This window comes from Vombatus ursinus, unplaced genomic scaffold, assembly GCF_900497805.2.
Source record: "Vombatus ursinus unplaced genomic scaffold, bare-nosed wombat genome assembly UNPS02014791.1, whole genome shotgun sequence".
NCBI lineage: Eukaryota > Metazoa > Chordata > Mammalia > Diprotodontia > Vombatidae > Vombatus > Vombatus ursinus.
This window is the reverse complement of record NW_020954569.1, coordinates 45441098-45453547: the sequence shown is the minus strand read 5'-3', so window position 1 is coordinate 45453547 and position 12450 is coordinate 45441098. Positions and strand designations below refer to the sequence as shown.

Below are 12450 nucleotides of genomic sequence, written 5' to 3'. Positions count from 1 at the left end.
TAAGATTTCCTGCATGCTTTTTATCCAGGGTAGCTCTCCTGTTCTTAGAGTAACCCCACGGAAGACCAATGCCAGTATCACTTCTGGGGGCCTCTGTGACCCTCAGATGAATATACCCAAGTGGGTTTCTGCAAGCAAGAGTCTGAGTAGATCAGGTTCTCCTGGTCCTGTTCATTACTTGGTAAGGGGCAGAAGAGGAACTCTTCTGCACAACATCCTTATCTTCACTGGCAAAGTCCATCAGTGTTTTGTTTTATGCAAAATTTGGCCTTGAAGCAGGGAGGAAAAAAATAAACCAAGATGTTTTCCCTAACCAACCTTGACCATGCAGCTTCCTCTATCAACTCCTTTGGAGCTGAGGAGAAACCAGATGATTAGAGGGAAAGTGAAGAAGTGGGGGAGAAGGGAAAGGAAAGGAAGGGAAGGAAAGGGAAGAGTGTAGGAGGAAAGAGGGAGAAGTGAAAGCAGCAGTTTGCTCCATCTTGACTCAGACATTCAGGAGCAGAATCAAGGCCAGTGTCAAAAGGAAAAAGAAAAACTCTTCTTCTCACCCCCATATCTTGAATACTTGATATAGCCAATCAATAAGATGGAAGACTGGAAGTCCCTTCATTCTACCACAAGAACCATTTAAAACAAGAAATTGACCATCAATTGAGCTTATTTCCCTGATTCACCAAACACTACTAATTAAGAAAACCCAGTGACAAAAGGTTTTTGTGAGTGCCACATTTTGATCATTGGTATCTCTCCTGGAACAACATATCAGGGGCATACTGGCTTTTTTCACGGGAACATGTGCTTTCTTGAGGTGAATTTTACCTAGTAAGGAATGTGTCAGAACAGTTGTTCAGTCCTATCTGCCTTTCCATAACCCCATGTGGGGTCTTCTTGACAGAGATACTGGGGTAGTTTGCCATTTCCTTCTCTAGCTCATTTTATAGATGAGGAAACTGAGGCAAAAAAAGTTAAGCGACTAACTTGCTCGGGATCACACAGCTAGTAGGTGTCTGAGGCCAGATTTGAACCCAGGAAGATGAGTCTTTCTGACTCCAGGCCTGGTACGCTATCCATTGTGCCACCTGTTAACTAATCTATATAATGATTCTGTTTTTAAGTTGATTTATGCATACACACACACCCACATTGAAAAAAAATGTTTCTGTGACTTCCAGTCAACAATATTTATCTGATATGTAAAGAAAAACTTTGTTTTATGACTTCATTTAACCTAGTACATAGGAAAAAAAGGTATACCTAGACATACTCTACAAAAATGACAATAAGAAAGGGGACTTTTGGGAGCCATTATATGACATTACAGTGTCAATGAATTACTGAGATTAGGTTGATGATGAAGACATATTAGAAACGTAGTATTTCATGGGGCCTTCCTATTGTTTTACCCAGACCCATAATTTCAGTGGGGTAGGAAAATGTCTCTATTAATGCAGATTAGCAACTATTTTAGAGTGGCCTGGGACATGGAGAAGTAAAGTAACTCACTCAGGGTGACCCAGGCAGTGGACCTCAGGGGTGGGACTTGAAGTCAATCTTAATGACACCAAGGTCAGCCAATGCACAATTTCTCCTTAACTAACTTATTTAGCTTTCAAAAGATCTCCTAATGTAAATGCTTATTTGCATACAATGGTAGGCAGTAAATAGGATGCAATCAGTAACTGGACAGAGAGGAAGCATGGCATGATCTATAGATAGCTGCTCTCAAAGCCATGGTGTGAGTTGAAGTCCTGTCTCGGACATGTACTGACTGTGCAACCCAGGGCAATTCACTTAAGCTTTCAGTCTTCTGGGCAACTCTCTAAGACTCTAAGTCCCAGAGAAGGTGCTAACCAGTATTCATAGAGGTAGTTTCCCCACCCAGGAGTTCCCTATACCAATGAAATCATCATTCTAGTCTTTATCCCTATGCCAGGAATATGATACAAAAGTTCAAATCTATGACATTTAAACCAGGAGTAAAGCTAGAAATTCCTGAATTAATTTAAAGCACATGTCTGGCACATAGGAGGCACTTAATAAATGTTTATTGACTGAGATAATAAATTAAAGGATTTTAATGGCATTCAAGGAATTGTGTGATTGGAAGAGAAAAAAAAGCTAGTCCCATGGCAAGAGTGAGGGAAGACAGGGGGCATGCAGAGGGTTGCAATCTTCATTGCTGGAGGAAACTTCCAAATGGGTGAGATCACAGATCCATTTGAGTATTTTAATGTATTCGATGTGTATATTTATACTATGTTCCAAAAATAATATTTGAGTTGTTATGCATTTCTTAAATGAAGGTTCCAGAATTAAATAATTTATTCTACAAATAGTAGGGGAGATGGAAAAGCCCAGAAACATGAATCATAGAATCAAACAGTTGTAGAGTTGGTAAGGATCTTGGAAGTTATCTGGTCCAATCCTTAATTCAATGCATAACTTTCTTTTATACCATCCTCACTCAACAAGTGATCATCCAGCCTCTGGTCAATCACTTACTTGTATGATGCAGGGGAGGGTATAAAGCAACATTCAGGTTCACAGGAAGAACCCTGATTACTAGTACCTATCATCACCATTATTATTTGGGCACATTTTGTCATTTTTATTTAGCTTCTTAGAAGGCTAATTATTGATGAAATGAAAATCCAAATATGATAATTCAAACCAAAAAAGGTTTAGTTAAATATATATATATATATATATGTACATATATACATACACATACATACACAGACAAATAGTCTTAATAGTTAATGTGGAAGGAGATTCTGTGAACTGATTGCTAATCATTTTTTGGAGGGGGGGATTTTTACCTTAATACAGTATTATTACTTTAAGTTTTTACCCCATAAACATTCTTTAAAGCAATCACAATGTTCAGAAATCAAGCTTTGATTTTTCCCTCAATTTATTTGGTCTCCTCATATTTCTCTCTACAGTATCTCTTTTGATACAAAAGAAGGTAAATAATCAGTCTATAAAGGTCAAAGACACCAGCATCTCCACATAAAATCCCTGGGTTATTTTCAGTCAGATTCTTTGGCCAGAGAATTCATGTCAACAAGCTGCATACGTCACTTTTTATAGGCAACACAGCCCAAAATGAGTTTATGTAATTGCTGCTGGGGAGGAAAGAAGGGAAGGGGGAAAGGAACAAGCATTTATTAAGGACCCACTATATGCCAGACACTGTGCTAAGCGCTTTACAATATTATCTCATTTGATCATCACAGATATTCTCTAATTTGACCTCATTTGAAAGAAGATACACTTGGTGATATGTGATAGAAGGCAGTCAGATTCTCTGCTCCATTTCACAAACTTGTCCAGGGACGTGTCTAGTGCTGCTCAGAATTACTCAATGCTCTTTGGAACATATTTCAGATTTTTCTCTGCAGTAGTGAACATAGTAGAAGAGATGTATGAATAAGAATTTAAAGATTATTTTCATAACATGTTATAAACATATATTTTGAATGTTGTCAAACTCCATAATTTGATAAGTGCTTTCAAATAGCTTCAGATTTTTCTAGCTTTACTCTTTTGGATTGAGGTTAAATGTCATTGGTCTTAGTTTCAGATATATGTCTGTTTCATTTTTGACTTTACATCCCCAGAGTCTAGTACCGTGCCTGCCACACTGTAGCTTAATAAATGCTTGTTGATTAATTGGCATTTGATCACATTTCTGTGAGTTAGAAAGGGGGTGGGGCAGCTGGGGAAAACATTTAGCAATGACAAGAAGTGGGAGCTAACATCAAAGCATGGGCCAGGGAGGGCACTTAATGTAAAAACAATGATCCCAGAGGGTATCATTGTATAATATGATTATCTTACTTATAATACTTAGTCTTTAATAAAAGGTTAAATTATGTTTAGAATCATTTGTTTAAGAAGAGAGGGAAGTGTGTCAGATTCAAATCCTTGTTTTAGGTTTGAATCTTGGCTCTGCTACTTGCTAGCTGTGTGACCTTGTTCAAGTCACCTAGGCCCCAGTTAAATCACCTTATAAAATGGAGAAGTTGGACTAGATGACCTGAGGTCCCTTTTAGTTCAAATATGGTCCTGTGATCTAGAAGAGATCTTGTCATTTAGTTGTATCCGACTCTTCGTAACCCCATTTGGAGTTTTCTTGGCAAAGATACTGGAGTGGTTTGCCATTTCCTTCTCTAGCTCATTTTCCAGATGAGGAAACTGAAGCAAACAGGATTTAAGTGACTTGCCCAGGGTCATACAGCTAGTAAGTTATCTGGGACTGGATTTGAACTCATGAAGATGAGTCTTACTGATTCCAAGCCCAGTGCACTATTCACTCAACCACCTACCTGCCCTAGAAGAGATGTATATGAATATAATGATGAGAGGCTGCTGACTACCACGAGGAAGTTGTTGTTGTTTTTTGTCCTTTTTTTCTCAAAGAGGACCATGACATCAGGAAGGCAATGCCATGACATACAAATGAATTGGATTTAAGTGAAGGAGGGCTGTGCAAGGTCACCAGCCTCACTTTCTCCTCCAGCGATCTCTGGGTCCAACGGCCAGATACACATCAGGACGACAGGAGACAGCCCCCTCCATTAGGAGGAAACTTATCAGGAAAATGTAGGGGGTTGAAAGTGATGGGGAAAGGGGAAGAACATGTAAAGAAAAAAAATATAGATCTTAACAGATAACTTTTAAATAAAATTTTCAGTTCTTGCACATGGGCACCCTCAAGTCTCATCTAGATGCATCAGTTCTAGAAAAATGAAAATCCCACAGAACTAGAGAGGTGATACGATTTTATTCTTTGTTTTACTTATTTAATATGTGTATTTTAGTTGATTTTAGACAAACCTGTTCTATCTTTATTCTAATTTTACTTTATTCAAAAAGTCTAACAGACTTCTTACCATGATGTTGAAAACTTTGTGTGATAACTGTATTTAAATATGATTTATTTCCTTTGTAATCCTATAGGCTTTTTAAAATGTTATGCATTTAAAAACATTACTCTGAGGAATCCAAAGATTCAGCAGCTTACCGAAGTCCGTGATAAACAAAAAGGGTAAGTTGAAGGTCTGGTTTCTAGGTTTTAAAAGCAGTTTTTCCTTTCTCTTCTTCCAGACAGTGACTTCTGTATCAGTTATCTAAAAATCTCAATAGAAATGACCCACCGTTTGATCATTCAAACATTTTCAAAGATAAAAGTTCAGAGCTTACCTGTAACAGTTGTTAGTAAATTTATTGTAACTGGAGAATGCTATTAGCACACCAAACCCAACACCAAGAGAGAAGCATATTTGAGTGGCAGCATCTATCCAAACCTACAAACAGATCCAGAAACAGATACACAAAAGAAGAGAGAGAGCAAGAAAGAGAGAAAGCTGTTATTAGAGATAATTGCAGGAACCTCATTCAGCCCAAAGATGAAAGATAAGAGCTGAATACAAGGTAATTTTGCAAATTACTACTGTATGCATGCATGTACCCAACCCTGCCTCTCAGATTATTGTTTTCAGTTATGATGTCCCGAGGTCTTGCTGAGGGGAATTGTGCCTGTGCCTATGTCCTGTTCTTTCTTATGGAAAGATGCATGAGTTTAGACACAATTCATTATCAAAAGGAAAATGGTATTCAAAACATGATCAGTAGCAAATTAAGACTTTAAGAAATAAATATTTTCTATGGCCTTAGCATAAAAGAGGATATTCTTAAAAAGAGGTCTTTTCTTGGTACCTTCAATTGCTATTTTATCCCTATGTAAAGTGCAATCAAAAATAGGTTTCCAAAATAAAACTGTAATACAGTAACATTTGCAAGAATAAGAATTTATGGAACCCAGGTTAGTCTGTCCATTCATAAATTGAATATACATGTCCTAAAATCTGAATGAGTTACTTTTCTACGGCATCCTTAAGAAACAGTCTATAACCAAGCCTGGCCCAGAAGAGATATAAGCAGGGGTGTGCTGGTAAATGTTTAACAACTATTTCTCGGAGGGGCAGGAATGAATACACAACCCACTTTTAAGTCTATTGTACACTATTAACACTTTCTTAACACAACCCTCTTTTAAGTCTGTTCTACACTATTAACACTTTCTTGCTCCTAAACAATCAACAAAACAATAAACCAATAAATAAGTCCTTATTTGCAGCTTTTGCCGATTTCCATGATGTAAGGGTACATACTGAAAATTTAACAATTGCATCGAGCTGGCTCTACTACACCCCTACATATAAGAATATGTTCCTCTTAATTCTTTATAGAGTTGGTGGACTATGGGTATGGAGCATGGCACATAAAGCTGGATTTGGTTGATGTGCTGGTTGGTTTTGGCTTTTTTTTTTAAACTTCCCTTTTTTATTTTTTGGTTCTGGGTGTGTGTGTGTGTGTGTGTGTAGAGGGATATATTCAGAAATGAAGATGACATAAAAACAAAAATAGTAATAAAAATATGTTCAAAAGAAAGACGTGGTCTAAGAAATATATTAAAACATTTTTCTAAAACTCAAGTTAGCTATGGCTCACTCTTCTAATGACACCTTCCTTCTCTCTTTTGTATCCAGCCTATTCCCCAATATATAGAAAGTTATTTATTTGAGTATCTTTTCTGTCAGGTCGTGAGCTCCTTGAGGGCAACTACTGCTTTGTGTATATATTTATATCATATCTATCTTGCATACAATAGGAACTTTAACGCTATACTTAAATGAAATGTCTGTATACTTCAATAGATATTGTGTGAGTCAAGGAAAACCATGCATGTCATGGATCAATTTCTACACTGATAGAGTGAGTCATCTTACTTACAAATATTCTTAAGAATTTGGTTCCTAACCAAATATTAGTCAACTCTTTATTATCCATGTGAAGTTTGTCCTCATTCTCTACATCAGGGGTTCTTAACCTTGCTTGTAACCTGGACCCCTTGGGCAGTCTAGTGAAGCCTATGGACCCCCTCTCAGAATAATGTTTTTAAATACATGAAATAAAATTTATGTGATTACAAAGGAAATCATTTGTATCAGAATACAGTTATCAAATTAAAACAAAACAAAACCCAGGCTAAGAAGTTTTGCTTTCTGTGCAGAGCTGACCTTGTGGTTGAGCCTTCTTCCCAATTCATCCTCTGCAGATAATTCTTTTTTATGTGGGGTGGGGTGGCTGAGGAAACTGGTTCAGACTTCTTACTTTGTAGACAATTCTTTCCTGCCCTAATGCAACTACATAAAGACCTGCATGCTCACTTTCCCTGCCTATTCACTGCCCCGGGCTAAAAATGCATGGAATCCCCTGGGTGGATAGAAGACTGGGAAGGAGTAGGAGGAAGAGACCAGGAAGCGTTGGTAGTAAGTACTCGTCCAGCCTCCTTCTTCAATGTTCTTTTGGAGGTGACCACAACTTTTCTCCCTCAATTTACACCAAAATGTTCATGACTTGTCAGTCAGGTGGTGTCATTCTCCTCAGATGGAAAAGTGATTGCTGGAGGTGGTGAGGAATGGTGGCAGCAGTGATGATGCTAACAGCAGTCCTGATTACTCTCCTGAAGGGAAATAGTCCTTCCATTCTCTGGATCCAAACTCACTTCAGTTTCACATTTCTCAAAGCCAATCACAATCCGCTAGGCATCTCCCGTGTGTTAACAGGGAGATGTTCTCTTCTCTTCAAGTCTGACTCCTGAGTGCATCACTAGTCAACTATTATTTCCTCCTGACATTTCCAGCCTTAGGTTTAGCCTCAGTTCTTGGCTGGTTATTGTTGTGCCTGCTCCTTACCTTAGGACTGACATAAATTTCTTCGGCCCTGTTCCCTGAAGGACTAAACTCAGAGACCTGTCAACCTCAGGCTAAGGACCTTGGGCCTTTTCTTTCAATAGCTCTTTCTTGTTAGGGTGACCTAACCAGTACACTTTTTCAAACTTTATCTTTGCGGGCTAGGTAGCTCATGACTAAGCCAATGACTATTTGCCCAATTATCACCAAATAGCCCTGGGGTTCAAGGTTCCCCAGTTTTATAAACTCTAAATTTCTCTTATAAATCCAAGCAAATAAGGGGGTGGAGAAAAGGTACAAGGGCAATCTATGCCTTGGAGGAAAGATCATTGTATGTACTGATTGCTCTGAAGCTTTCTTGGTCTTTTTGTACGAAATGAGTCACTTGAATCCTCATATCCACTTCCAGGGTCAAATGAGCCTGCTCAAAGTTTTATACCCTTTATAAGGAGCAAAAATGGCCCCCTCCATTAAAGTCATCTATAGTCATATGAAAAAATGCTCTAAGTCACTATTGATTAGAGAAATGCAAATCAAAACAACTCTGAGGTACCACATCACACCTATCAGATTGGCCAACATGACAAAACAGGAAAATGATAAATGTTAGAGAAGATATGGGAAAATTGGAACACTAATGCATTGTTGGTGGAGTTGTGAAATGATCCAACCATTTTGGAGACCAATTTGGAACTATGCCCAAAGGGCTATAAAAATGTGCATACCCTTTGACCCAGCAATAGCACTTTTAGGGCTATATCCCAGAGAGATCATACAAATGGGAAAAGGACCCACATGTACAAAAATATTTAAAGCAACTCTTTTTGTGGTGGCAAAGAATTGGAAATTGAGAGGATGCCCATCAATTTGGGAATGGCTGAACAAGTTGTGGTATATGAATATAATGGAATAATATTGTGCTATAAGAAATGATGAATAGGCTGACTTCAGAAAAACCTGGAAAGACTTGTATGGTCTGATGCTGAGTGAAGTGAGCAGAACCAGAAGAACGTTGTACACAGTAACAGCCAATGGCAATGACTGATATTGATAGACTTAATCCTTCTCAGCAATACAAGGATCTAAGACATCTCCAAAGGCCTAATGATGGCAAATGTTATCCACAAAGAAGAAAGAACTATGAAGTTTGAATGCAGATTGAAGCATACTAATTTGCTATTTTTTTCTTCTGTTGTGTTTTGTTTCCTCTTTCTGGTGTTTCCTCCTATTGGTTCTAATTCTTACTAATGACATCACTAATGTGAAAATATATTTAATAGGAATGTATATATATAGCCTATATCGGATTGCATGCCATCTTGGGGAGGGAGGTGGGGAGGGAAGCGGAGAAAAATTTAAAACTCAAAAGCTTATGGAAGTGATTATTGATAATTCAAAATAAATTAATAAAAAAAGGCCCCCTCCAATCTGAAAGGGGTTCATCCTTTATTAGGTGAAAATGATCCCTTTCCTAAATGGATAGTACCCCTATATTAGTATTGCAACTACGAGAAGCTAGAAGACCAATCAGAATGCTTGTGAATGATTTTGCTGCCACTCCAACATGAATAAATAGTATGTAGTGGAAGGCATTGACAGAGGAGATATGGTGTTTCCATTTGTTGGCGGATGTGAGAATTGCCACAACTATCTTTGGGCAGAATTGGATGACTGAATGAAAAGTCTTGAGGAAGAACACAGCCCCTTCTCTTGGAAGCTATTCTTAGTGCTCTGCTCTGGGGGGTGACTGCCCGGGAAGCAGCTTCAGACGGAGAACATGATAATTGTAGTGTGTCTGTGTCTCCCATGGGCTACTATGGTGTCTTGTATTCTCTGGCTGTGCTTGGTGTCTGCCCTCTGGTTACTAATGTCAATCCAGACATTAAATGGTATCCTCAGCAAAGGTGTTCGCTATTATAAAGGAAGATGATCATTTTATATAATATATATATTTGTGTGTGTGTGTGTGTGTGTGTATAATGTTATAATATATAATGATATACATATATAGGTGAGGCAATTAGGCTTAAGTGACTTGCCTAGGGTCACACAGCTAGTGTCAAGTGTCTGAAACTGAATCTTAAATTCAGGTCCTCCTGACTCCAGGGTCAGTACTCTATTCACTGTACCACCTGGCTGCCCTTGATGATCATATTATAGATTTCAAGTGGAAGGAGGCCATCTAGTCCAAGCTTATCATTTTACAAAAGAGGAAATTGAGGCCCAAAGAGTGGCTTAGCTTGTCATCTAGATAGTCACCAGGTTCTTTGTCTCCAAATCCAGTGTCTTTCTACCTTTAATGTCTTTCCCAAGATCCAAATGGAAGAGAGATTCTCACTTGACAGTGAGGTTCTCCAGATGCTCCTTTCTATGGATAATGCTGGGCTAATTGCATCAAGTCCCGGAACATTACCAAGCTTCCTCCATGTGCTCAAAAGATATTGGCCCAAGAATACACTTTCTCAGATGAAAAAGACCCATTGTCCAGACTAGGAATTGCAGTTGACTGACAAGTTCATTGACGTCATACGGTGGTACAAATATTCAAAACGGGCGCTGCATATGGACATATGAGTTGTGGCCAAAATGAAACATAGGGATGAAAGGGATGGATTTCATTTGTAAAATGGGCAGTGCTTTTTAACATTCACAGGCTGCTCCTCAGAGTAAAAATTCATCTTTTTTTTAAAAAAATAAAACCATATACATATATATATATATATATATATATTCTCACAGAAATGGTGTATAGTTGAGAACCTTGGATTACCATAATCTTTGCAAGATCAAAGTTGCACACATTCCAAAGAGCTGCAGAGAGGAACACAGTGGACATGGACAGGCTGCATCATTTTTCTAGTTATGCCCCATATTCAAAAAGTGGCAAAATACACATATCAGTGAGGAAATGCATAATCATAAAAGGCTGTGGGCTCATCCTGTTGGGCAAACAAAAGATAGTAGATGGAGAGAACTTAAGTGCTGCTTTGGCATATATTGAATTGAAAAAGACCTACAGGAAGGACTGCAGCATTTTGGGTAGGCCCTCTGTGGAGGAACTATAGATGAACATGGACAAGGTTCATGTAAGACAAGAGATGGGTTTCAATTTGAACTGATAGAGGGAATTCCTGCATTGATGGGATGACTTTCCTTAAAAGAAGAAGGCAATTGATAGGGAGAAAGGGAGGCATTTTGTCTAATGTTAATCATGGTGCACAAAACATTGACTCATTATAATTGAGACTTTGCTTCCTGAGAAGATCAAACTTGTCACAGTATCTTCCCCTACCATGTTGATGAATTTGGTACTTTCCCAGCCAAGGAAATAAGGCATACTTAAGAGAGAGTGCTGGATCTGGAGTCAGGAAGACTTATCTTTCTGAGTTCAAATCTGGCCTCAGTCACTTGCTAGCTGTGTGAGCCTGGGCAAGTCAATAACCGTGTTTGCCTCAGTTTCTTCATATGTAAAATGAACTGGAGAAGGAAATGAAAAACCACTCCTGTATCTCTGTCAAAACTCCAAATGGGGCAGGGAGTTAGACATGACTGAAAACCAACTTAACAGCAAGAAAGGAGACTGCCAGTAGCCACAAAGGACAAGGCAGCACTTCTGTCATCTAAGAAAATGTTTGCAATTGCCTTCAGTGATTCTGAGGAAACTTGTAGGAGGAGAGTAATACATCTTAAAGTAACTAGACATACTCAAAGGCTTAGAGATTTGCCTGGGGATTGAGAGGTTAAGACTTGCCCAGAATCACAGAGCCAGTGTGTTAGAACCAGGATTTGAACTCAGGCCTTACTCATTTTAATGCCAGTTCTTTATTCATTACAAAATGCTGCCTTTATAGAGAAGTATTGTGACAGTTGGGATGGTTGGTGAGATGAACTTGTGCGGTGTCAATGAGATTAGAAAAGAGGGGATGGATGTGAAACATATTACAGACATAGAACTGAAGAGTACTTGGGAGCCAAGTGGAGATGAGAGGTGAACCTAAGCTTCCATACTGTTAGAATTGCGCCTGATGAAGAAGGTTGTGGGACATAGCATTGAAGGGCATAGCTACATCTTAAATAACCTATTGAAAATCCTAGACTCTATGATAAGACAGGAAGATGCTTCCCAGGTTCCCAGAGGTTAGATGTTGGATTTTGTATCTTGGTCCAGAAAAAAGAAAGGAGAAAAGGTCATGGTTATCCATGGATCTTCCTTATTCCTCACTTCTCAAATTCAATCAGTTACCAAGTCCTCTTTAATTCCCTGTCCAAAATATCTCTTGTATCCAACTGCTCCTCTCTGTTCCCATTGACATCACACTAATGTAGGTCCTTTTAACAACCCTCTGAACTATTCAAATAACTTCCCTATAGATGCAGTGTGGCATAATAAATTGAGAGCTGACCTTAGGGTCAGGAAGACCTGGGTTCAAGTCCCAACTCTGACACATAGCAATAGTACAACTTTGGGTAAGGCACTTCCTTAATGCCCCTAAGCAATTCTCCAAGGCTGTAAATTTCAGAAAAGTTGATAATCTACATGGATAGAGGAAGTTTCTTCACCAGGAGTTTCCTCTACCAATGAAATCATGGTTCTGGTTCCAAACAAATATCTATTATAATATCTATCTGTCTATCTATCTATCTATCTATCTATCTATCTATCTATCTATCTATCTATCTATCT

At 38.5% G+C, this 12450-nt stretch overlaps 1 protein-coding gene across 1 annotated transcript in view; it reads right to left on the bottom strand.

Annotated features, from left to right (window-relative positions):
* Positions 1–12450, bottom strand: part of SLC6A3 (solute carrier family 6 member 3) — a 92550-nt gene that overhangs the window by 39225 nt on the left and 40875 nt on the right. Inside the window, 1 exon segment of the mRNA XM_027868936.1 lies at positions 5212–5315. Within this exon segment, the coding sequence (XP_027724737.1) occupies positions 5212–5315 (104 nt within the window).